At 48.4% G+C, this 27,209-nt stretch overlaps 1 protein-coding gene across 5 annotated transcripts in view; it reads right to left on the bottom strand.

Annotated features, from left to right (window-relative positions):
* SH3KBP1 (SH3 domain containing kinase binding protein 1) overlaps positions 1-25,936 on the bottom strand; it is a 315,088-nt gene extending 289,152 nt beyond the window's left edge. The window contains exon 1 of one of the 5 annotated variants that reach the window (XM_023633590.2): positions 25,506-25,936. In XM_023633590.2, coding sequence (XP_023489358.1) covers positions 25,506-25,509 — 4 coding nt within the window. In that variant the 5' untranslated portion in view covers positions 25,510-25,936. The remainder of the gene's footprint in view (positions 1-25,505) is intronic. The other 4 variants (XM_023633586.2, XM_023633588.2, XM_070256733.1 and 1 more) reach the window with 4 other exon arrangements.
* Positions 25,937-27,209: the final 1,273 nt, after the last annotated feature.

The following is a 27,209-nucleotide window of genomic DNA, read 5'->3' on the forward strand; positions in this document are numbered from 1 at the left end:
GTATATATCCATCAATTTGGCTTTGAGTTTCCTGACAGCCAAACCAAAAAGGGAAACAAGATCAATTACATGGTTTACTTTGTTCCGCTAGGGGTAGAGGGTAGGGAAGCCAGAAAAAGGAAAACTAACTGGCAGGAAGAACTTTGCATGTGGGGCTTCAAGTAGCACTGTGTTTTCAAGCTGAGGGCAAACCAGGTCACAATAAGCTTTAAAAAATGGAACAGAATTGAATCAAAAATATCAGAGTACACCCTCATGTAGTAAAGCTAAATGTTTTCTGTGAAATGAGTATTTCAACGATAACTAAAGATGGGTGTGTACACCAGGTTGCAATGTAAAATAGATTTCTTACCAGGAGACGAGGTCACAAAAATTTGGAAAAGAGCAGGAAGAAACACTAAGTGGACTCAATTTCCAGCCCAGCCCATGCCTATTCCCTCCCACCTGGTTCTGGGTGGTGAGGAACAATCTGATCGGGGTCCTGACCCATCCTCCGTCGGTTCTTCCCCTCAGCCTTTGACTCTGTCCAATGGTCCTGCTTTGCACCTTCTGGGCCTTCCCCCAGTCGCGGCGTCTTTGGGCAAGTATGACAGCTTGGGCTCCTCTCTCCTCTTGTCCCCTCAACCTTCTGGCACCCACCTCTGAATCCCCCTGCCGTCTCCCTGCCCCACCCCACCCCAATCTCCCTCTCTTCTGTGGAAGCCTTAGTCAGGGATGGGAGAAACAGAATAGGACCTTTTCCTGTTGGCTCCAGACTGTATCTTCTCCAGTTTCTCCACATTCCTTTTGAAAATGTGAGCCAATTACTTAAATATCTATGTTCATAGCATCATTATTGACAGTAGCCAAAAGGCGGAAACAACCCAAGTGTCCATCAACAGACGAATGGATAAACAAACTGTGGTCTATTCACACAATAGAATCTTACTCAGCCTTAAAAGGGAATTAAGTTCTGATACTTGCCACAACATAGATGAACCTTGAGGATATTATGTTACGTGAAAGAAGCCAATCACGAAAAGACAAATGTTGTATGATTCCACTTATATGAGGTACCTGGAATAGGCAAAATCATAGAGACAGAAAGTAGAATAGAGGCTATTAGGGGCCAGAGGAGGGGGGAATGGAGAGTAACTGCTTAATGGGTACAGAGTTTCTGTTTGAGATGATGGGAAAGTTCTGGAAATAGATAGTGGTTATGGTTGTACAACATCATGAATGTACTTAACGCCACTCAATTGTGCACTTAAAATAGTAAATTTTATGTTATATACATTTTACCACCATAAAAACTGCATAACCTCAGTCCAATCATGAGAAAACTCAATCTGAGGACATTCAACAAAATACTGATGAATACTCTTTAAAAGCGTCGAGGTCATGAAAGACAAGGAAAGACTGAGCAACTGTGACAGACTGCAGGAGACTAAGGAGAAATAACTAAATGCAATGTGGGATCCTGGATAGGACCCCAGAACAAAAAAAGGACATTAATGGAAAAACTGATGAAATTAAGTGAGATCTTTAGTAAACAGTATTACACCAATGTTGATTTCCTGGTTCTGATAACAGTACTATGATTACGTAAGATGTGAACATTTGGGGAAGCTGAGTGAGGAATATATGGAAACTCTCTATACTATTTTTGCATCTTTTCCTTAAGTCTAAAGGAAAAATAAAAAGTTAAAAAAACTTCCAAAAATCAGTCCACCCTTAAAAAAAATAGTGTAACACACAGACGTATATTAGTTCATTCTTACCCTGAAGGTGTTTAGTTCACATTTGAAGTACCCAAATCAGAAAAGAACACTCCAGGGATGGTGGGTCAGAATGTGAAAGACTAACCAGAGCTGGTCAATTAGCAGAAAGGAAACGAGCAGTGGCTCCCTTTTCTCTGGATTGGGTGAAAATGACGCACTGGCATCTTGACCCGACAAGAACCACGTAGAAGAATCTATGAACACTCACGGTCCATCCCCTTCAGAGAGGGGGTCCTGGACTCTGTCAGGGCCCATGGTTGCCACTAAAGGAGGGCCCTGTCCCCTCCCTGAGGATTAACTGAATCCTGCCACTGGAACACCATCACATTTGCCTTGAGTGTCTCTCACTTGGCTAGGGAGCTCAAGCTTTGCTAAGCTTAAAGGACAGACTGAGGGCTCTCTCTGCACCTACTTGCTAACAAGTGTGTGAACGAGTATCCAAAATTGGTCTGAGACTTGCTCTCCCTGTCACATACCTCCTGGTCATGGGACTGTGGGAAAGGACACATAAGGTTCCCATCAACTGTTTCCCAAAAGAATTTGACAATTCTTCAAAGGCTAAACCAGTTCGGGTCAGTTCACAACAGATTATTTCTTAGGATTCCTGAGAACATGTTTACAGCTCTGTGAGCATGTGCCAGACCGGGTCTACACTCCCCAGAGTGGAGCCCTCCTGGGATGAGGTCTCGAGCTGGGCTGCTGCTCCTTCCAGAGAGAGCCGTTTGGGCAGTGACAAGCCTCCTCTGGGACACCAAGTGTCCTCAACCCCTCGGGCTTATAGGGGCTGGAGTATACCAGATGTCCAAAGCGTGACCAACTAATTTATTTATCCCGGAGTCTCCAATTTGATTCAACAGTGGAATCAATCGCCAAGCACACGACAAAACAGTCCACACTTTTATTTTCTTTGGGGCCAGATGTAATCAACCCCATCTTCTATTTTCTTCCTCCCAAGGGGCAGACTCATCTGTCATTTCCTGTCCTCGTCCCCCTGCTTCCTCATTCCTCTCTTGCTGGTCAGCCCAGACGTTACCAGCCATCCCGACTCCCTGCTCTCCTTCAATGTCACCCCCCGGCCCCGGGGTCCTCAGTGAGAGTCCTGGCTGGGAGCATCAAAACTCCAGGATGATCTTACAAAGAAACGAGGTATCCTGGTGAACTTCACGGCCCGCTGGCCTGAGAGAAACCTCCTTCTCAACTTCCTCAAACTCTGCAAAGATGGAAGCTGCCTTCCACACAGGCTGCCACCAAAATGACTGCCCCGTTGGCCCTCCCTGACGTGGAGATCAAGAAAAACAACATCCCTGGCGGGGCAGGCAGAACAGGGCACCCTCCCGCTCTAGATGCCCACATCCTAAGCCCTGGAGACTGTGAACAGCTGGCAAAGGGACATTAAAGTTGCAGATGGATTAAGGTTGCTGATCAGCTGACCTTAAAATAGGGAGAGCAGCCTGAATTATTCAGGCGGACCTAAGGTATCCTAAGGATCCTCAAAAGCCTAAGTTTGGGGCAAACAGAAGGTCAGAGTGAGGTGACGTGAGAAGGCCAGGACCCACGGTTGCTGAAAAAGGCAAGGGGATGGAATTTTCCCTACCATTTCCAGAAAGGAAGGCAGCCCTGTTGATGTTGATTTTAGCCCAGTGAGACCCACATTGGACTTCTGATCTACAGAACAGTAAGACAATAAACTCGTGTTGTTTTAAGCCACTAATTTTGTGGTGATTTATAGGGGACGAACACACCTGGTTATCAAACGCCATAGTAGCTTGTTTCAGGTCTAATGAATAAGTGATTCTTACTGAAGTAAAAGTATCTATGCAAAGCCCACAGCACTTTCCAGTTGCCTCCCCTGAAGGCCTGGCTCCAAGCTGCTGGCTGTCATTGGCCTCCATTCCCTTGGGCCTCACCTCCAAAGAAACCAGTGCCTGGGGACGGAAAACACACGAGGTTTTGTGTCACAGGGCAATTCTAAATAGAACGCTTCGCCTGTGCCATTTTTATGAGGTATCTGCTTGACACAGATCTTTAAAAAGAAAACCCACTCAGAGTTATTTCTGGAACCGAAGGTGGGCAAGAATGGGGATAGTAAAATGAGATTATTACTTGTGAAATGAGCAATGGAAGTTAAGCCTATTCTTACCTATCATTTAATGCATCAATTCGCAACTAAGTATGCTGATGACAATTTCCATTTCAGACCACCCCAATCCCACAGTGTGTGGGTCTGAATTTCAGTGTTGTTCTTCAATGGCCTCAAAGCTACTGTAAGCCAATCTGTTCTAGTTATTTGTTTGACCAGTGCCATAAACTCACAGAGAGCCAGAATTCACTCTTTTTGATATATTTTTCTTGTGGCAAGTACCCTCCATGCACAGAGAAACAGAATCCTCCTGAATAGAGGGTTAGGGTGCAGAAGGGTAGCTGCAAGGCGGTCAGCACTCCCTATTTCAATAGATTTGGATTCTCTTTCCAACTAGCTGGGAGTGAGGGTTCAAACTCTAACGGCGTCCAACTGACAAAGGTCTTGCTCAGTGACTCCTATTACCCAGGCTTGAAAGTAGTTAGGGCTAACAAAGGCTGGCCTAAAAATAAAACGCCATGATTTCCAATGCTAGAACAGTGGGACCATTTAAGCTCTATTTTTAGCAAGTCTCGGTTACCTGTGAAGCAGCATATGGCTCCTATAATTCTCCAAAGCATGGAAGCATTAGAAGATTGGAGTGTCTGTGACAAGTGGGCTGGTGCCCAAATGAGTGTTCACACACTGATAAAAGCAGACAGCCGATAGTCTGGTCAACCCAACCGGTTTCCAAGGGGACCCGCCATCAAGCTGCGATCTCTTAACCATTAGCAACGGTTAAAATATTAAGCCAAATGACAGAGGAGTTTCCACCACCAATTTATGATATTGGAGACTTTATGTTTTTGATGAGAGGGCATTTTCTAAGCAATTACTCCCTAGGGAGGAGGAAAAGAATCCTGAAGCAAAACACCAGGGCCTGGTTCAGGCTAAAGATAAAGTAGACCAAGAGGAAAAGAGAAGAAAAACATTGCGCGATGTAGGGCGCACAGGGGGCCAGCAACACTTCCCTAAAATGCAGGATGAGAACCTTGCAGAAATGAACACGCTGGCACCCTTATCTCAAATCTCCTCTGCACAACCCAGGGCACATGCATGTGCTTCATTACGTACCCCGGAGGAAGTGTGGCAAGCCTGAACGCTGGCCACAACTAAGAAAGATAAAGAAGATTTCTTCTGTGTTGGACCCATGGCAAGGAAGGAGATGGTAACACAAGCCAGCCTGCCAGCTGCCCTAACGACAGAGTGCACCCCGTACCAGGAGCCAATCATTGGACTATTCTTGACAAGTTCAATGCAAAAGAAATGTTGGTTAATAACTAATCAAGGGCCACAGGCAGATTCTTGTCTGTCCAGTAGAAGAGGTCTGGGCGCAAATGCTGTCGTGCTGCCAACATTCTCCTCCAGACCCCATCACAGATAATTTTTACCTGTTTCTTTAGGTCTTTCAAAAGAGACATACTTCCAAACGTGTAAATATATCTTACAAAATGACAGGGCCAACAGCAGGCAAGACTGAGCACGCTGACCTTCTCAGTTGCTCCTGACCATGCGTGATGGGCACAGGAGATGTGACTAAGCGATACCATTAAATACCAGTTTGGGCCCAGTTTGGAGAAACAAGACTCTGGCTTTAGAGTCATCCATCATATGTTGTTTTCACTTATTCAACAAATGTTTTTCTTTTTCTCAGCCCATTCTGGCTGAGACAAGCCGCCAGGTGCAGAGATCCCAGCGTGGAGGAGACGGCCATGGCCTTTGCCTTGGCACCGAAGGAACTACAGTCTACAGAGCAGGATTGGCGGGGCCCTTGCAGTCCCTCATGAGGCTTCCTGAGCCACACGTGCCCTGTGCCCTCTCCTCAAGCGGTGACCCTTCTCCTGAGCATCCGGAAGCATCCACATCCGAGTTAGGGCTGGGGAGGGAGGGAGGAAAAGGAAGAGGGAATGGTGTCTGGCTACAACAAATCGGATTTCCTTGCATTTTCCAGCAGACAAAGTAGAGCAAAGTTAAATAAGATATCTCACGATCCGCCCTCAAAAATAAATAACATCCCCAATTGGCGGTTTCTTCTCATTCATAACTATAAACCCAGGAAAGTAAAATGACGACTGCAGCAGGCATGAATTATTTTCGTCAAGCATGTTATTCCCTTCTACCTCCTAAGCAAGAACTCATCAGCTCCAGGCTGAGAGCCAAGATTCCCCAGGACAGGGCCTAGGACAATATGGAGGGAAGGGACAAGGCAAAGACTGAGCAGAGCCCAGGGAGGGCAGGGAGGCGATAGGAGGGTACCCAGGATGGGCTGCTGGAACCAGCGAAGGACTAATGAATCTTGCAGACACCTAAGTCAACACCACAGAAAGCTTTCCCCACCTTATATACAGAAACCGGTGCACATAAATTCAACAAATTATCAACTTAGCCCCGCCCCTCATTATAAGAAGGAAGCAATTGATGGTAGAAGAAAAAACAAAGACGATTCCTAAAGCGAGCTGCCAGTTGGGGGATGGAGGCTCTGAGGTGGTGCAGAAACGTGATGAGGCCCTGCTCCTTCCCTGCCCTCGTCAAGGCGTGGGAAACTTGCTTTTCCACAGCACTCCCCAAACTGGCCCTGGTTTTACTTGTCTATTTCCTGCCCCTAAAAGACATCCCGAAATGGGTTGATTCAGAACTCTCCAGTCATGTTGTGCCTTTAAATATCTTTTCCTACCACTGAAGGTCCCCCACCCGTGTGCTCTTGACAGGACAATCCATTTTAAAACAGCAGCTCCCAAGGCACATCCAGCATAGAGCTAACACGCATGTCAGCAGCCAATGTCAATGACGATGCCAGTCTACAGAAAGTACAGCAGACACGGGTGGCATTTTGGTGCTCAACTTAAAGCTCAGATGAATGGGAAGAGCCTGGAACATTGGGGACTATTGGTATTTCTCACTCGTGGGCCAGGCAAACAAATGATGGGACTGAGGCTATCAGATGGAAAACAACATACCAACCCCTGCTGAGTGAAACTGGAACATTCAAAGGAGAGTGACCTGGAGTCAATCATTAAATAGCAGTTCCACCTAGAGGTTCATGTAGGCCTTATGACCTGCAAATTTTCAGCAACTCTCTCTGAAAGAATGATTCAGCCCCACCAAAGACAGTACAATCTGGTTGTAATCTCAGAAGAGAATTCGAATTCTTGAGGTTAGGGGTGTTTGAAAACCAACTCAATTGTTTACTGGGGTAAGCAGGGAACCCAAGAGGGTAAAGGGATCTGGCAACAACAACATAACCCTGATTACCTCTAACAAGTGATGGTCAATCATGGCTCATGTCTGGAAGGCAATAGAGAGTGCTGGGGAGCATGGCAAACTGAAACTACATGCTCGCCCATCTGAATAGAGCTACCACCACTGCAGCCAAGCAGGAATGCCAGCCCAAGGTCACCAGAAGACCTGGAGTTTAAGAGCAGCCAGGAGTCTAAAATGTTATGTGAACTCTCAATCTGATTCTCAAACATCAGCAATTCCAGGTTTGTAAGACACCACGGGCCACTTTGACACAGCTGGTGTGGCTCTCACAGCTCCTAACAATCCTAAGATTATTTTCTACACAGCATTTCTAGGACATCCCCCACAGGAAAGACCCTTCCCACTACTCATAAGCCCAGTGTTCCTAGAACCTGCTCCCGGTCCACACGTCTGAGTCCAGCAGTCCATTTTAAGAGACTTTGAAGAGATAAGTCCTGATTTATTTTTATGTTATTTCTACATTCTGACATAAGAAAAAATTAATAATTTCAAATGATTCAAACTGGGTTATTTTCCAAAACTTCTGTGCATCTATCGACATCGCTGTAAACATTTGCAGTCGTCCACCAGAGACAAACTCAGGGACTGACAAATATAGGCCAGCACAGTTATCACACTCACCCCTTCTCTCCCATGCTGTCCTAGTCAGTCTGGGCTGCTACAAGAAGAATACCACAGACTGGGGGACTTAAACAACAAACATTTATTCCTCACAGGTCTGGAGCTGCAAGTCCAAGATCAGGGTGCGAGTGTGGTCAGGTTCTGGTGAGAGCCCTCTTCCTGGTTTCCTCATGGGGGGGGGGCGGGGAGCAAGCTCTCTCCTGTCTCTTCTTACAAGGGCAGTAACCCCATCATGAGGGCCCCACCCTCATGACCTAATCACTTCCCAAAGTCCCACCTCCAAGTACCATTATACTGGGGGTTAGGGTTTCAACATATGAATTTTGCGGGAACAAAAACATTCAGTCCACAGCACGTGCCAAAAAAATCTGTGTCTGTGTGTGTGTGTCTGTCTGTCTGCCTCTCTCTCTCTCTCACACACACACATACACACACACTCTCAGAAAACAGATGAACACACAAGCTGGAGAGCCCAAAGGTACTGGGAAAAGGGAGTTTGATCAGTGCACCTACAGTATGCTCAAAATGTATGATGGGGGGCCTTCGCACACAAGTGGGCTCTGACACAGCCTGCTAGTGTGGGCCTTTTTGTTGTTATTTATTTGTAACTCATTTGAGCCCTGCTATGTGCCAGGCTCTTTGCAGACAGCGTGTGTCTACCCCTAGTGATGCAAGCTGCTGTGCCGGCTTCCCTGACGAAACTACAAGGAGAACGGCAGTTGGGAATGGCCTTCACGAAGGAATGCAACAAAGAGAAGACTGATGGGGGACATTGGCACTCATGGGAAAGGATGTAGACCTCAAAAATGTGGTTTGTTTTTGTGATTATTTAGACATGTGAACCCCGGGAATCACAAAGTATGAGAAAACAAAGTCCTGTCTCCAGCAAGTTCACCAGCTCTGACAATTTAATACTTTTTAAATATATCCACAGACAAGAGATTGGCAAAAATGAAGTTATCTGATGCAGCAGAGTCTGCTAATTGTCTCCCAGTGTCTCCTTCCTCCTTTTAAAAATAGGACCCTTCCCTCCCTCCATGGTAGACAGAATAATGGGGCCCCCAAATATGTCCACATGCTAATTCCCAGAAGCTGTGACTATGTTACCCAACCTGGCAAAAGGGACTCTGCGGACGAGATGAAGTTGATGATCTTGAGATGGGGCGATTACCCTGCATTATCTGGGAGGGCCCAGTGTAATCACAAGGATCTTTAAAAGATGCAAGAGGGAGGCAGAAGGGCCAGAGATGGAGATGTGATGACAGAGGCAGAGGTTAGAGTGATGCGAGGAAGGGGTCAGGAGCCAAGGAATGCGGGCAGTTCTAGAAGCTGGAAAAGGCAGGGAAAGGGATCCTGCCATACAGCTTCCAGGACCACGCAGCCTTGCTGACTCATTTTGGACTTCAGACCTCCTCAACTGAAAGACAACAACTCTGTGTTGGTTTAGGCCATTAAGTTTGTGGTAATTTGTCACAGGAAGAATCGGAAGCTAATACCCTCTCACCCCAGTTTGTGTTGGGCACATGGCTACTCAGCTGGGGAGTCTGTTCCCCCAGACTCACTGGCAGCTAGGGCTGAGACTGTAGCCAAGTTCTTGCCCGTGGGGTGTGGGTGGGAGTGATGTGAGCCGTTTCCAGGTCACATCCTTTAAAGCGGGAGCTGCTCACCCTCACTTCCCTCTCTCGGTGGGCTGGAAGGCGGACGCGGTGCTGGGGAGCCAGCTCTCAGCATGCCAACAAAGGCAGCAACCTAGAACTGTGGAGGGGCAACAGGAGAGAAGGAACCTGGCGACCTCGTAGAGCGAAGCCAGTGGTCCACCCTGGACAGTCCAGTGGTCAGCAGGTGGTGGCCTGCGAGGGACACAGATGGCTGTGCTATGGGACAGCAGTTTAGCCTACAGCCTAACAAATCTGGGATACCAAATGTTGGGGGGAATGGGAGCAGCACAAATGTTTATACTCTGGGAGGACACATTTTAAAAACCAATTGGGCATTCTCTTCTAAAGCTCACACACTCTCTCCTTCAAGACCACGTTCTTGGGGGCCAGCCCCCTGGCCGAGTGGTTAAGTTCGCACGCTCCCCTTCGGCGGCCCAGTGTTTCGCCGGTTTGAATCCTGGGCGCAGACATGGCACACTCATCAAGCCATGCCAAGGCGGCGTCCCACATGCCACAACTAGAAGGACCCGCAACTAAAATATACAACTATGTACTTGGGGGATTTGGGGAGAAAAAGCAGAAAAAAAAAGATTGGCAACAGTTGTTAGCTCAGGTGCCAATCTTTAAAAAAAAAAGACTACGTTCTCTTCTTCACTTGTTAGTGTGTTCATTTACTCATTTGCTGGGAACATACACTGGTACAACCACTTCGGAAATCCAACAACTTGAAACCCAGCAAAACCCCTCCTTGCCATACACCTTTAAAAACCGTATTTCACATGCGCACCCAGAGACATTTATTAGAATGGGAACAGGAAGTTCATTCACGGCAGCAAAAAACTGCAAGCAATGCAGAAGCCCATCACCAGGAGAAAGGATAACTACACAGTGGCACATTCAAAGAGCGGGATACCAGACAGGAAAAATAAATGAACTATGAAATGAGAGGCAACGAGCAAGTCACAAGTCTCTGTGTAGTTTGCATGCCAGTCTTACAAAACTAAAACCAAGCAAAACCAGACAATGTGTTTTTATGAGATACAGATGGTAATGATAAAACTATTTCTTAAAGAAGGAGGGAAAGATGGTTTTTAAAACAACTCATGATGGTTGTCTCCTCTAGAGAAGGCAGGGAGAGGGGACGAAGCTGGAGCGCATAGTGAGGGATGGGCTCACAAGTATATATTTCATAATGACGCTTGACACTGTCCACAACATATAGTCTGTGTGTATCAAACATCATATCAGCTTTCAGAACTGTTTCTAATGCACAGCACCTCGTGAAGTGGCCTCAGAGAGCACTGTAGGACGGAAGGATTCTCACAGTGGTTTGGAGAGAAAAGAGATGCGAGAACCAAGTGAACATGAAGACTGACCCACAGCAAGCCGAGCGTGTGCCCTGTCACATCGCCAGCAATGACTTCAGTTCTGAAAAGCACCAGCATGTTTCCTATTAGTGTCGATTTGAGCTTTATTGGGTTAAATTCTACCTAACTGGTGAATCCATTTCAGGTTTATACTTACAAATGATCTAAAAGCAAAAGGAGCTCATATCTAGTGAAGTGCCTACATTTTTAATTAGCATTATTATTAAAAAGTTTAAGGGAATTAAAAGAAATAAAAAGTTTAAGGGAATTAAAAAGGAAGCAAATTCTGACACAAGCTACAACGTGGATGAACCTTGAAGACATGATGCTAACTGAAATGAGCCGGCCAGAAAAGGACAAATACTGTATGAGTCCCCGTACATGAGACACACACAGGAGTCAGATTCACAGAGACAGAATGTAGAATGCTGGCTCCCAGGGGCTGGGGGCAGGGGGAATGGAGTACAGAGTTGCAAGTGGGGAAGATGAAAAAGTTCTGGAGATGAATGGTGGTGATGGTTCCACAACAATGTGAATGTACTTTATGCCACCAAACTGTACACTTAAAAATGGTTAAAATGGTAAATTTTATTTTATGTATACGTTACCACCATAAAAAATAGTTAAAATGATAATTTTATGTTATGTATATTTTACTGCAAAAGAAAGAAAGGAAGAAAAGCTAATAGACATTTTTAAAAGTTTAAGACAAAAAAGGTCCTTGGAAAACATTTTCCCTGGGAAGGGAATTTCAGCATTACTCATTTGAGAAACACTGCTGTGTCTGGTTTCTCTCTAGACCGCCAGGGAGGAGGGAGTTTCAGAGATGGACTAAACATTGTTATATGTCAGAAAGTTGTCTCTAACTTCATGTGTGTTCCTCAAATTGACACCTTTCCTTCTTTCTGGATAAACAGAACGTGTTCAAACTGACAGCTTTTCGTTCAACTGCTCATTTCATCGTGTGGTTCATGAAATGATCACACCACGATTCCCCTAGTTAGGGAAACAAAAGTTAACTGCAATGTGTCATTAAGTGGAACTTCAGATATCTTTGAGTTTCTCTGGTTATCAGATCTCACACTTAACAGGCACTCAATAAAGACTTGCAGAATTTAATTGAACTCCGATAGACGGCAGGATTGAGTCAACTGTCTTGTTTGTCCTACCAATACAGGCTGGTTAAGTTCACAGTTTGAAAATGTAACAAAGAAGAAAGTATACGGTGCACGTTAGCTACCAATGCTTTCTAACATGTACTATCATGAGTTTAGAACTTTCACAGAAACTTGCCCCTGAGAGAGCATCATAAATATTCAGCTAATCTTTGGCCAGGTACCTGAGCTGACATTTGGCAAACACTTGGTGGCTAACGGAGGAATATTTTAGATACTCTGCCCATCGATGAAAGTGATGCATCAAGAAGGCAAGGCTTGGAGACGGTTCTTCCAGCCTGGATCCTGAGGTTCTAGCCACCCTTATACCTGGTGCCGTTTGAAGCTAAAAGCACAATTTTTTTAGGGGAGTATATGACGGTGATACAAAGATGCTAAGCTAGGAAACCACAGGAGGATTATTACAGCCACAACATTCCCCTTGTCAGCATGGGACTTGGACCCATATTCCAGCCTAATATGAAGTCACACTGAGGACCCCGGGCCTTCAGGACTCAGTTTTCCCTATGGTTCTGGGAAATAAAGTTCCTTTAAATGCCAGTCAGGGTGTGAAGTGAAAGGAGGGAGGAAAGGGGGAAAAAGTTCTCTTTTCTCTCTCCTCTCTCTGTCTGTCTCTGTCTCTCTGTCTCTTTCAGACACGCACGCACGCACGCATGCGAAGCACATATGATGTCAAGGAATGATAAGCCACATGAGCAGTTAGTTTCTTGAACTAAAATTGCAAACAAACACAGGGATGGCAAGTACCCTGCCAATCCACACATAATAATCCCCACGGACTGAACTCCCCTTCATTATCATCATCATGGGCCATTCCAATCATCTGGGAGGCTACGGAAACCAAAAATGGATAGGAAATGTCACCCTGCCTACACCCTGATTTCCTTAAAGGATAAAGGGGGAAACTATGTCCATCACATCCTTACATATAATATCAAGATTATGGAAGCAACCTAAGTGCTCAAATGGTACGGAAATGGTTACATAAGTTAAGACTCATGAACTCAAATATGCAGCTACTAAAAACACTGGCTCTGAAGATGACCACGAAGTTAAGTGGAAAAGCCAGGACATACAATTATATATATGGTAACACTACATGCCCATATATCCACAAGTATATAGTAAAAAGCCTGAAAAGATATAAGCCACAAGAAACTGATTCTGGTTGTATTGGGGTACTGTATGGGTGGTCAGTTAAAATTCTCCTGCTTCCTATTTTCCAAACTCTCTAATAGTCACTGCACATTTATAGCAAGGAAAATATTTTAAGGTTAGAGAATATCGGAGCTAGAATCAGACACAGGCGTCCTAGAGCCTGCCCCTCCCCTCAGTCAGGGGTGGCGCCCTCTACACTCTCCTCGGGGAGCCCCTTTAAGAGGTCCTTTAAGATACCAGGGCCCTCACTGGCAGGGAGGGGCTCTTGAAGAGGCCACTGGAGGCTGTGGGCTGGGGAAGGCCTCCCCGTGCCGGTCACCCCAGTGTCCCCCACTCCCTGCCCTGTGGGGCAGCAGGAGCCCTTCCCAGATGTGCGCACAGGGAGCACACTTCCAAAGGTTTCCTCCTCCCGGGGGGACCACACATCTTCACGTGGCCATCGTGACCTTAGACTGCACCGAAAAAACAATAGTTTCATCTAGTTTCACCAGCTATAGTACTTTTTACTGAGCAAAGGAGGTGGTGACATCAGTTGAAAATCCTGAAGCATGGGGCAGTACCGTGGGAGAGGACTCAAAGAACTGCAGCGTGGCGCGGTCCAAGGGAGAGAGCAAGTGGGACAAAGAGGGGCTGGGGGAGAGATGAGAGGATGGGAGCGAAGAGAGAGGGGGTTTGAAGGGGAGAGGGGGAGAGTTAGGGGACAGAGGGGGAGAGAAAAGGAGTGGAAAGGGAGGAGGAGGAGGAGGGGCTTACTAAGAAGGAGGAGGAAGAGGCAGAGGTGTGGAAGGGAGGAAGTGTGGAGAAGGAGGAATGTACAGAAGGGGTAGGCCAGGAGAAGAGGTACAGACACAGGCCAGGAGAGGAGGGCTGGGGAAGAGAGGGTGGTGAGAGCGGGTGAGAAAGAGAGAGAAAGAAGGAAAGAGGGGCAGGGAGAAAGGGGCAGACAAGAGAGGGGCTGAGGGGAAGGGGATGGGGAGAGCAGGAGGGAGAGAGGGTCAGGAGAGGGTGGGTGCAAGGAGGGGTGTAGGTGGACAGTGAGGGAGAGAGGGGGCATGGGGCAAGAGGAAGTTTGGGGAGAGAAAGAGTAGGGGGTAAAGAGAAGGTGTGGGAGGGGTGGGGGAGGCAGGGCTCGGGGAACAGGGGTGAGAGAGAGGGTGCAGGGACAAAGAGAGAGTAGGGGGAAAAGGTGGGAGGAGAGAGGGTAGGGATGAGGGGGGTGGGAGTGAAGGGCAGAGGACAGGAGGGGTGTGGGTTGAGGAGTGAAGGATGAGAGAGGGTGGGGGAGAGAAAGCTGGAGGCTGGGGAGAGGCAGCCAGCCAGACTTCAGAGCGACAGTCCCCTGCCCCCTTTTCCCTACATCTCTCTGCCTCAGCAGTGGTTAACTTGCCAGGCAGTGGCTGTTTTTCACAACATCTTCATCTCTTCCTCCATTTAAAAACCCACAGGTTCCCGAAAAGAGCCAGACAGTGTCACAGCCATGCCCCGCCCCGACTGCGTGCTATCACCAACCCATCCATGTGCCCCTGAAGTCACATCCACACTTTTTAAGTGCTGCCAACTCAAAAGGAGAAAGCAAGTTCAGTTACACAATGCAGGGTCTCAAAGGGTAAAAATAACCCTGTTACTCACTCTGAAGCACAACCGTGCCTGGCGCGGCCAGGAGCCCTTCCTGGGGCGGGGGGGGGGGGGCGGTGATTGTGAAAGGGGCTCTGAGGATGAACGGAGCACCCTCGAAGGCTCTGGCACTACCTCACACCAATTGCCCCTTTGTCAAGAGAAAGCCAGGAAAAATGGGCACAGGCACTTCCAGGTCCTCTGGCTTATGGCTTTCAAGCATCCTTATCCAAGAGTGGCCCTTAGGCACCCCCATCTCGCCTTCACTGTTCCTGGGGGCAGGGCTTCATTCTGGTCATCTGTGTCCCAGCACGTAGCATACACCTAGCACCAAGTAGGCCCTCCTTAAACACATCCACAGGACTGGAACTGAGCATGTCCCTCCGCTCGTAGACGTGGGCACAGAGCAGCCACTCGTGTATCTCTAGGAGGCGACACCGACTCCAGTGGGCTCAGAGTTTCGCTAACAGGAATTTGGAACTGGGACCAAATCAAATCCCTCTTAACAAGTGGTTGGAACTGTGGCACGTGCCCCATGAATGAGTTGCACAGAGAGAAGAAAGGGGACAGGTTTTTCAGGTTAGCAGGCTCCGCTTGGCTTCCTCACTTGAAGTCCTTATTACACACACAACATGACAGTGGGAAGACATTTCCTAACTCACAAGAAGCGAGGTCTAGATCAGTTAAGATCCAGGACAAAGTTTCTGCCAGCATAAGAATCCAGATCAGTTGAGACTCAGGAGTACACAGCAGAATCTCCCAGGGAACTCTTCCAAAATACACCCGTCCCTCCGTCACGATTGGATGGGGAGGACCCAGGCACAGAGCTCTGATGCATGTCCCCAGGGAAAAACTCACCAGCTAGATAGTTCTCCCATCGTCAATTAATCATGAGGTAAAATGGAGGGAAAAAAATAACAGAGATACCTATCTGCTGGTCTATGCATAAATCTCCCTGGAAGAATTCACGAGAAATAAAAGATCGACAGCCCATGGGGAGGGGCAATGGATAGCTGGAGGCCCGGGATGGGAAGACTCCGCACCTTTTGAATTTTGAATGATGTGGAGGTATAACCTATTCTAAAAACTAACTTTAAAAAATAATTTAAACATTTCTCCAGCAAGCAGCTGTAGTCTCTATGCCCAACAATCAGATGAACATTGTGAACCGCTTCCCCTTTCAAATATTTTCCTCAGTTGGTAACACCCCTACCCCCATCCCCCCCACCCCCCCAAGCTAATTACTTTCTTTTCATTTCTTTCCTGATAGTCAAAGGTAGCAATTAAGCTGAGAAATCACCACCAAATAACAAACACTTACTTTGCCCAACCCGTGTTAGGTCTCCCGGATGAGCTCATTGACAGACTGTGTGTGGGTTGACACCTGTGTTCTCCATCTAATATTTTATTGAGAACAAAGGGGCAGTGAGAAATCACTGGTGCAGTGGTGAAAACGGTCCCATTTTGTTCAAGGTGTGAAGAGGTTTTTTATTTTTTGTGTTTTTTTTTAATCGACCAAAATAGCAGAAAGGCAAAGCCCATTTATGAAGCCGTTCGTGTCAACTGAACTTCACCTAGAAGCTGGCGTGTAAAACACTCGAGGGGAAGGGAGCATCCAGAGAGTCTGGCAAAGAAGATGGAGATCCACAAAGAAGGTGGCTAAGGGGAGGGGAGAGAAAAGCTAGGAAGGCCTTTCCCAGTTCTCATCCCAAACAAGATTCAAGCACCTCCTTCTAGCTCCAGGCACAAAAATGAGAACTAGCTGGAATAATTAGAGAGGACACTAAGCTAATTAAAGACTTTTCACATAGGGAGTGGGTGTGTGATGGATAAAACTGGTGCAGCCCCAGAGGACCAGACCTAGAACACGGCCCCAAGTCTTTCAAGTCTAGAACAGTCCAGAAAAATCTGGCAAAAACACAAGGTGTGCATCCTGACTGGTAAGAAGGTGAAGTTTAAGGAAATGGTAATTTAAACTGTTTATACATGCTGTCCTTGGGTGTGTAACTTAAATTTGTTAGGCAGAATGAAATGAGTAATTAATCAGCTTAAATATTTATAGTATTGAATTCAAGATACTGAGGAAGAAAGAGCAGCATGAATTGAACAGCACTTCATCTTGCCACTCTGTCCCCCCGACTCTGGGACAAAGCAGCCTCCTGCGGTGGCCCCACCACTTCCCTGGCCGCTGGGAAGAAATAAGCTAAGGCCTTTACTGGGCTTTTCTTGCCAACTGATACCGTTCACTGAGGACAAATACCACAGGATTTTTTGTTATTAGTGTGTTTTCTTCCCGCGCGTAACCATAGGCACAGTTTATCATTGAGGTAAGGTCCACGAGCCACATTTTGCTTTAAGTGTCTCCTAATGAAAACTATAGAACTGTCTGTAAGATATTTATCCATAAAATAACAATCGAGTTGAAGACCAAGCACTCATAATCAAACAGGCTGCCAGTGTACCTGTGCCTGCTGAAGGAATTTAAGCAAAGAAACGTGGAACTGCATCCACCCTTTATGAGTGAATTCGAGTCATCAGCGTGACATTGCAGCGTTTGCTCCCATGATCGAAATATTCTTAAAGGACCTGAGTAATTGCCTAGGAAGTTACCCAAGCGACTAACTCACAATGCTTCAGGATGGAGAAAGAAATTCAAAATTCCCCCACAGGATGAAAGGGATGTAACCAACGGAGGTGCCTGGAAGGCCAGGGCAAAAATGAAGTACCTCCCAAAGGAAACATCAACCAAAAACATTTAAAAACAACAAACGGACACTTTCTCTTTTCCTCTATTCCTTTGGAATCTTCCACTGGAATCCTCAGGCTTCCAGCAAGTGTCTTCCAAAATGGTTGGGCCATCCAGGACCGCCAGGGGACACGGATTCTAATCTTCAAGTTAGAAACTTACCAGGGAGGGGTGAGGAAAGTTTTCAAAATAGATAGTGGTGCTGGTTGCACAACATTGTAGATGTCCTTAATGCCACTAAATTATGCACTTAATGGTTAAAATGGCAACTTTCATTATATGTATTTTATCATAATTTTAAAAGTTAACAACGTAATATACCAAAAACCATTGAATTGCACACTTTAGATGAGTGAATTGTATGATATGTGAATTATATCTCAATAAAACCGTTTAAAAACAATTTACTTGGGGGCTGGCCCGGTGGTGCAGGGGTTAAGTGCGCACGTTCCGCTTCGGCGGCCCGGGGTTCACCAGTTCAGATTCCAGGTGCGGACATGGCACCACTTGGCAAGACATGCTGTGGTAGGCATCCCACGAATAAAGTAGGGGAAAATGGGCATGGATGTTAGCTCAGGGCCAGTCTTCCTCAGCAAAAAGAGGAGTGGCAGCAGTTAGCTCAGGGGTAATCTTCCTTAAAAAAAAAAAACCTTGGGAAAAAGCCTGTAGAAAGAGCCTCACTGGGGGATGCAGGAGCCTGACATTTACTGAGCATCTATATTAGGTGCTAGTTCTCTCATATCGAAAGGGAGTTGGGTTCTGCAGCTAGGGGACGGTGTCACTTTGCCTCTCTGAGTCTCAGTTTCATCATCTGATGGTGTGTGCCATGACTGCCAAGAACCCTTCGAGCTCTTCAGTTGCAGGGACCAATGTGTGAGTGGCAGAAGACCCATCACCTGTCCCCTGGCATATAAGCACATCCCACTAGGAAGGCAAAACATCAGGGGAGCCAAACACGGGAGAAATAAGTTTAACAACTTCGTAACCCAGGTATTGACAGAAGAGAGGCAAGAGCTATGTGAAGGCACCTTCCACTCAAAGAACAAAATGGGGAAAGAGTGTCAAAGAGTCCCGCTCTCCAGTGACTTCTTGGTTCATTCATAAAACAAAGGCTGAGGCCACAGAGGAAAACCTTATGTTCCCGAGTGGCTGATGATGAAGGAAGGACAGTGCTTCGAGCATCTGTGGAGCACTCAGAGCAGGCTTCCCCAACATTCGGGGTCAGAGAACTGCCGTGGGGGCTGTCCCAGGCACCGTAGGATGTATAGCAGTGTCCCTGGCCTCTGCCCACCAGATGCCAGTAGACTGCCCTCCCCCAACCAGCTGTGACAACCCAGTGTCTCCAGACATTGCCCAATGTCCCCCTGGGAGGAAGAATCACCCCTGTTGAGAGTGACTGCCAGAAAGAACTTTCTATCTCGAACTGGCATTTCTTTGTTGAAGCCATGTGACATGCATGGCATTGCCCTTCTCATACACTGCAATGCTGGCCACCATGAACTGTCAGCAAACAGACCTTGTCACCTTGCTCTGCCTGGGGGATTTTACAGAATTGCATATACACTGCTGGCAGCCAATAGCCTCGGAGAATTTCAAGTGGTAACCATACTTGGGTGAAGGGTTACTCATTCATTCATTCATTAACATATGGCACTTCCCCTATGCCAGGCAATGAGCCAGGGCAGTGTAGTTGGGGACACCAGTCAGAGAGGAATAGACTTCATATAAGATGAAGTTCTGTACAGCAACCTCCGGAGCAGGCCTCAAAAGATGAAGGAGGGGCCCCCCAAAGATGTCCACATCCTCATCCCCAGAACCTGTGAATATGTTACCTTCCATGGCAAAAGGGACTTTGCAGATGTTTTTAAGTTAAGGATCTTGAGATGAGGAGAGTATCCTGGATTGTCCAGATGGGCCCAATATAACACAACAGTCCTTATAAAAGGAAGGCAGGAGGGTCAGGGTAAGAGACAAGGAGATAGGAGGACAGAAGCAGAGGCTAGAGTGATGCAGCCACAAGCCAAGGAATGTGAGGCCATCTCCAGAAGCTGCAAAAGGCAAAGAAATGGATCCTGCCCTAGAACCTCCAGAAGGAACGCAGCCCTGTCAACACCTTGATATGGACCCAGTAAAACCCATTTTGGTCCTCCGATCTCCAGGCGTGTAAGATTACAAATTTCTGTTGTTTTCAGCCACTGAGTTTGTAGTAATTCATTACAGCAGCAAGAGGAAATTAATTCAGGGAGACTACAAGGCAGAGAAGAGAGCGAAATCTGTACACCATCAAGGGAACTATGTGGGAAAGGCTCAGAGGCCTGAAGGAGCATGGATCAAAAAAGGGTACGGAGTGGATGCCAAGCTTCACAAAGCTTTGCTAAGGCACTGAGGATCTAAGGCATCTGCAGAAGGGTAGAGACATGGGGTTAACTCCAGAAACATTTGGGGCTTGACCGCACATTGGAAGGGGCTGAGAGAGGGGAGAGGGGAAGGAAGAAGAGGGAAGGCGAACAGCAGAGTACCTATGGAAGGACCAGAAAGGTGGTAATGCCCTTAAGGAAATGGGGACTAAAGGAGTTGGGCAGGTATTATGGAGGAGAAATGCTGAGCTCGGTTTACAACACACTCTGTTTGAGGCGTCTAAGACACACCTGGGGGAAGTTAGCTAGAAGGTTAGGAGTAATAGTTAACTCGACCAATATTAATTTAGGCTTACCATGTGCCAGGCACAGGGACACACTGACCAAACCAACATGGTTCCTGCGCTCCTTAAACGTGGAGGAGAGAGGCTGAAGAGTCAGTATCAGAGTGATATGATACGAGAGAGACTTGACTGGCCATTGCCGGCTGGGAAGATGGAAGGGGCCATGTGCCAAGGAATGTGGGCAGCCTCTGAAAGGTGGAAAAAGCAAGAAAAGGGATCCTCCCCTAGAGCCTCCAGAAGGCCTGCAGCCCTGTCAACACCTTGATCTTAGCCCAGTGGGACCCATGTTGGACTTCTGATCCCTAGAACTTTAAGATAACAAACCTGTGATGTTTTTAGGCAGCAAGTGTGTGGTAATTTGTTACAGCAGCAATTAGAAACTAATACAGGTACCAGGTATAGAAAATCACAAACAAATATCAAAAACCCTAATTATGTTAACAATATATTCCTAATGTCCCTTCTAAGGAGGATGGAGGGAAAAGAAGGGTGATGAGAAAGACCTGTGTGATACTCTGGTAAAAGTCCAAGTGACTAACACTGAGATGGGCCTGCTAGTGTCACTAACAGCAAGGTGTTGGAGATCTGGTTCAGACTGGATTCATGGAAGAATCAACACTGTACTGCTCTAGTAACTCCGTGAGAGGTTTGTTCTGAACGAAGAGCATCTTTTTCTCCTTCTCCAAGGAGTCACTTCATGTGTCACTTATAGTAGCATGCTATTCTATGACCAGAGTGCCCATACACTCTTCAACGACCCACGCACTCTGGACCTCACATTCTCATCTGCAAGGCAAGGAGGTTCTACACTTGACCTGGACCATGCGTCAGAACCACCTGGCGGGCTCATTAATACACGGATTGCTGGGCTCCACCCCCAGAGTTCCTGATTCCGTAAGTCAGAGTTGGGGCCAGAGAATTTGTATCTCTTATGGGATCCCAGGGGAGGCTGATGCTGCTGGTCTCTCATATCACATCACACTCTGAGAACCGCTGTACAGTATTAGAGACTCTCCTTCTCTCACACTGAAAGGATGCTAATATTTTCCTGCCCTGCATCTTTCCCATTCAGAGCCGCCCTGACTTCTTGGTTCTTGGCAGCTTGTTCTGTGTTATTCTGAATGTCTTCCCTCAGTAGAGCATTTCAGTTGTCCATTCTGCCTAATGTTCAACAACAGTCCCCAGACTAGAGCTGGCCGATATTAAGGAAGTAGCCACAGAATATGCCTACAAAGCCATTCTCCTCCACACCCCTACCTCCTATTCCCTGCTCCTACTCATCACTTAGTTAACTCGGAGAAAGAGGACCAGCCCCTGCCATCTGGTCTGGGAGCTGGCCAGGCAATCTCCTGCTGAACACAGACAATTCCCCAGAACACCAACATCAGATAAGGCCATTCTGTGACCAGGATGGCACAAGACAAAGACCGCTCCGTAATCATGTCTGAACTCAGAGAATACACGAACCTTGTCCAAACCACAAATGTCACCAAACACCCCCCAGTCCTGGCTGAGATTAGTGACTGCTGCTTCTTTACCAATCACAGCCTTTGTCTGGTCTTCCCTGCTTCTCCATAAGATTTATTGAGACGCCCAACCATCGAGTTACCCCCGCTTTCTGACAGCATCCAGTCCAGAACAACGCCCAGCTGCCTTACACGCTCCCCAAAAGCCCCTGCCACAGGCCCCAGTCCTCTGCTGTCCTTCCTGACACCCTCTTGCTGCAATGCCCACACTTCCCCAGGGTGTGCGTTCTCCCTTGCTGCAAGAAGAAACCAGCTTGTTCCACTCCAGGTATGTTCCTAGGGGGTGCGGCTGGAGGGTGGTGACAACTCAACTTTCAGATTTCAGCTCAAACACAATCTCCTCAAAGACATTGTCCTTACCCCTCTCCAGCCTAAGTGAGACTCCTCCTCTCCTTCCAGGAGACCTACTATGGCTTATAATCATGTATTTTTGTGAGTAGTGCATTCAAGTCTGCCTCTTCCACTAGACTGAGAAACCCAAGCTGGCAGGTCTACGTGTGTTGTCCGCCTGTTCCTAGCACAATGCCTGGCTTTACAAAGCAGGAGGTCAATAAATATTGGATGGATGGCTGGAAAAATGGATGAATACCGACCATTGTATGCAATCTACTTTAAAAAGATTAGAAATACAAGAGTTGATGAGAGAATGTCAGTAACGCAAGAAGAACTGAAGGGGTCAGAGAAAAAACAACCGAGGCTGTGAACCAGGATGGAGGCAAGGTCTTGCCCCGGCCCTGGTAGATAGAAGTGGGTAAAGTAAAGGTCATGAACGATACAGGTGGAGTCTTGTCTTCCATTTCTAACTACAGACTGTGTGTGGAGACCAACACGTTATAGTCATTTTCGCTTTAGTTTAGCATAAAGCAGTCTACCACCAAAACAATACATTGCTAAAAACAGTCAAACTTTGTTCTTACTCTAGAATTCTTTAAACGGAAATCATTTGCCAGGCTTGTGAATCCTTCACTACTCACAGATTTGGGTCCTAATAACATTTGTGCCATTGTAATGATAAGAGGCCTTCCCTGTATGTGGCACTGCAGGCCTCTCCCTGCGAGCTCAGAGGGCACATTCTGAGTGGGCTTTTGTAAGAGGCCATTTCACAACGAGCTGGCTCCATTTCAGAGTTAGGGATTTGATGCCTTTCAGTTATTTTTCAGATCAAAGACCATATAATACAGTTTTATTGTGTTATCCATCAACAGAAAAATCATTATGAGGCCAGGTAAGAATGCAAGCAGATCAAATTGATAAACTGGACGAATCTTCTGAAAACCAAAGGGCCTTGGGGGATTGGGGAAGGGGGCGTGCCTGTGTGTACACACACACCCGCTTCAGAAACAGCAGTGTTAGGCGGCTCCATGGGAAGACACACAGAACCAATCGTTAAATACCTGTACTTCATCACAAATACACTAGTGCAGGTGCTTTGGAAAAGAGCAGGCGATCTTCAGCCACAAACTACTATGAGCATCTTAAATCCCACTATAAACATTTTAATGAATTAAATGACAGTATTCATTTTAATCTTATCGCCTCTAAGTATCAACACCTGAAATAAATGAAAGTCCCTTTCTGCGCCCCCTCCCTTTTGTAATGGTTACAGTAAAAAAGATTAAGCTTGAAAGGACTATAAACTGCAGAAGCACTCTCTAATTTTCTTGGGAGGTTCTGGATAATGAAAACAGTTCAGACTTGAATGATATAAACAGGTCTGTTTCTTCTTCTTTTTTTTTTTTTTTTTTTAAAGATTGGCACTTGAGCTAACATCTGTTGCCAATCTTCTTTTTTTCTTCTTCTTCTTCTCCCCAAAGCCCCCCAGTACATAGTTGTATATTCTAGTTGTAGGTCCTTCTGGCTCTGCTATGTGGGATGCCGCCTCAGCATGGCTTGATGAGCGGTGCCATGTCAGCACCCAGGATCCGAACTGGCGAAACCCTGGACCGCCGAGGCAGAGCGCACAGACTTAACCACTCGGCCACGGGGCCAGACGGCCCCCTGTTTCTTCTTTAATGGAACTCAGTCCTCTTCCTACTGAGATACAGAAAGCACGGTCCAGCCAGGGGAGAAGACATTTGGATCCAATTTCTTTTTATGTGCAAGCCTCTTGGTGACCCAACCAAAACAAAAGGTGATCAAAACAGCATTTTTGGTTAACTCAGGAGAAACCAATCTGTTACCAAAGCGATGGGTGATGCGTAAAGTATGTACTTTTGTTAATGAACTAAATCCTCGTATTAGGTGCCAAAGAAAAACAAGAGTGCAAGCTAAGTGTTTTGTCTTCCACAGAGTAGGAGGTTTTCATACCGCCTCATTCATTCATTCATTCAATAAATATTTATTTATGGCCTACTCCGTGCCAGGCACCAAAGAAAACATTGCTGAGCAAAAGAGTGTAACACAGCGCTGTCCCTATGCTCATGGAGCTTACAGTAGGGGAGATAAATGTTAAATTCAAATAAATCTGTAACGCTGCTGTGAAAAAGAAAAGGTGCTATAAGAGAAGCAGTAACAGAGAAACTGATTTAGACTGGGGGTGGTACGGGGATCAGAGAAGGGCACCTAGAAAAAAGTGACATTGAAGCTGAGAGGCCACCAGATCGCCATCACTTTAGAAAAGGAAAACCATTTTGGCAAAGGACCACAAATGGGATTTTAACTTTGCCTATCAACAACTGACTGTGTTAAACTGCCCTTTTCCAAGGCATCTGTCTTCATGAGCATCCTATGACTGCTCACCTATCACTGTCTGCCTCGCCTACTCAGATCCTATTACCTGAGCACAAAAAGGTCTCACTTTATTATGACATTATAATCTACAGCCTTCCTATGCTTGGCCTAGAAACACCCAAAAATAATCTGCCAGAGGCATGAAAAACAGAGACTGGCCGCCAGCAAGAATATTACCTGGAAGGGCCAAACATTTAATAGTCCAGGCAATCACAAGTCCTTTGCCCAATAAAGTGCCAAGTCCTCCGGGTAAAGTGGCTCCAATACTCCGGGTCTATACCAGATGGGACCCAGGGGGCCTAACGGTTAGTTGCCGACTTGGAACTGATGTTTGGTCAGTAAATCAACGACTGGATCACCGTTTCCAGTCCCCCGACCCTGCAGACTTAGAGGATCTGGGAAGTGGCCTTTGAGCATCACGGAGCGGAGAGCTCGCCAGGCTGGAGGAAGGAAGGAGACAGAGAGGGGGTCAGGGCCCAGAGTAAGAGGGGCGCCAAGGGAGGCGCGTCAGGCGCTCAGGACCCGAGGACGGCATGCCAGGCCAGGTACTGGGGCGTTTCTCGCCCCCCTAGCACGTCAGCACCTAGCAAAGGCAACCCGGCCCCCGGCCGCCCCGACACCCCGAGATTCCAGCTTCCCCGCGGCGGGGCCAGGTGGGTACCGCGAGCCCGGTGCAGGGCCGGAGCCCACCAGCTCCTGGTACCCGCGTCCTCAGCGCAGAGGAGGGCGCGCTGGGGCGAGAAGACGGCCAAGACAAAACTCTCCCCGCCCACCCGAAAATGCAACCACACCCCCTTGCATCCCTCAGCCCAGCCGCCCCGGCCGGCCCCCGCGATCCTCCGCCCAGGCCCCCGCGGAGCTCCCGTCTGCGCCGCGCGGGCTCGGCAGGGACGCGGACGCGAGTGGGAGTGAATGGGGGTGCGCGAGGCAGGCAGGGTGCCCACCGCGCTGCCACCCGCCGGGGCCCTGCCAGGGGCGCCCTCCCCGGCTCCGCGGTCCTGGGACAGGCACGCCGCCCCCAGGCTGAGGTGGGCACCCAGGGGCCGGGGCGCGGGCGACCCCCACTCACCCATTGGCGTCGAGCCGGGCCGGGCCGCCGAGGCAGCGTGAAAGTTGGCGGAGGCGGGAGCGGGGGTCGGGGCGCCGGGATCGGGCCGCGGGGGTCGGGGCGCCGGGATCGGGGTGCGGGGGTCGGGACGCGGCGGCGGCTGGGCCGGCTTCCTCCTCAGTAGCGGCGGCCGCGGCGGCTCAGCGCCGCCCGCTGCTGCCTCTGCTGCTGCTGCCGCTGCTGCCCCGGGGCGACTCCTGCTGCTGCTGCTGCATCGCGGCCCGCTGCGCCCGGCTGCGCCGGGTTTCCTGCTCCCCGCGAGTGGAAATTGCGAAAAAAAAAAAAAGCGCCGCCCAGCCCAGCGCCAGGCAGCCACGGCCGCGCCGCCCGCTCTCCCCCCTCCTCGCCGCCACCGCCGCGATGCTCCTGCGGCTCCGCCTGCCGGGGACGCGCGGCCGCCAGGGCGGGGGCGGGGCCTGCGAGGGGCGGGGCCTGCGAGGGGCGGGGCTGGTACCCGGGGCGTCCCTGCGGCTGCGGGGCTCCGGCGCCCCCCTCCCCGCCTTCTGAGGAGGGACCCAGCTCCGCGAGGCCGCCCCCAACCCGCGGCGGCTCAGCTAACGCCCCGGGAAATGCCGCGAGACTCCTCGAGACCGGAGGAGGGGCGTGGGTCCATGGGGGAGGGGGCGTCCGAGTGGAGGGGCACATGGGGAAGGAGGTGGAAGTAGCCAACCCCGAGGGTGCGACGAGAAGTGGAGGATGGGCTGGGGGAGGTGAGACCATGGGAGGGTGAGTGGCCGCACACCTGCTGAGGGTGATGGCAGGTAACCCCGGGGAGTCGAGGCAACCCAGAATAACGCTTTACAGAGGGGGCTGTTGGGAAGGAAGGAGAAGGGGTCCCTATGGAGGGAGAGAAATGCTGTGTCCCCTTCAGGGCAGCGTGGGACCGGCAGGCCAGGTGCGAGTTCGTCAGGTAGGAGGTGGTGGGATGGAGATGCAGGAAGACAGAGAAGGGCGCAGCGGGGGTCGGTGGGGCGCATCGCCCCGCACCTACTCTCGCAGGGACCTGTAGCCCCACACCCCCCGTGCCTGGGCCAAGTGGGGTTCGGTTGCTCAGCAGTGTTCCCGGGCTCTGATGTTCCCAGGAATCCACTGAGGCAAGGGCTGACTCCCTCCTCGACAGGCATCATTGTGCCCTATTGACCCCCCAAACCTGGGCAGCCGACCCTTGAGTGGGCGCTAAGATGAAAACAGGGAATTCGTGGGAATTCACGGGTAACTCACAAGTTCCTTTTTGGGTCACACCTTTCCCCATAGATACTCTGCCAGCCACCACATTCATTTACCGTCCCGTTATTTCCTTTTCCCTTTCCACCATCTGGTGGTAGGAAGAGATAGTGAAATAAATGGGAGACGTTCAGGAAGAGAGAAAAGAAGACAATAAAGAAGTTAAATCGTTGGCCCCTGAAAAATGGAGAGGGCTGAGGGTTAGTGGGTCCACTAACCACAGGTGACAAAAGCTGACCCCCTACCCAATATAGGGCTGTCTTCATACCTCACCTATGATATTGAGGCAACTCTTGTAAATTGGTTACTTCCTGGGGTTTCTGCAGAAAGATGTTCTTATAACCATTTCATTAGTTTAAAAAAACTCTCAAAGTCGGGGTTTACGAACAAGAGATGAGTAGCATCATCTTTCTAAATCTGTGTGCGGCAGAGCAAACTAAA

This window comes from Equus caballus, chromosome X (genome assembly GCF_041296265.1).
Source record: "Equus caballus isolate H_3958 breed thoroughbred chromosome X, TB-T2T, whole genome shotgun sequence".
Lineage (NCBI taxonomy): Eukaryota > Metazoa > Chordata > Mammalia > Perissodactyla > Equidae > Equus > Equus caballus.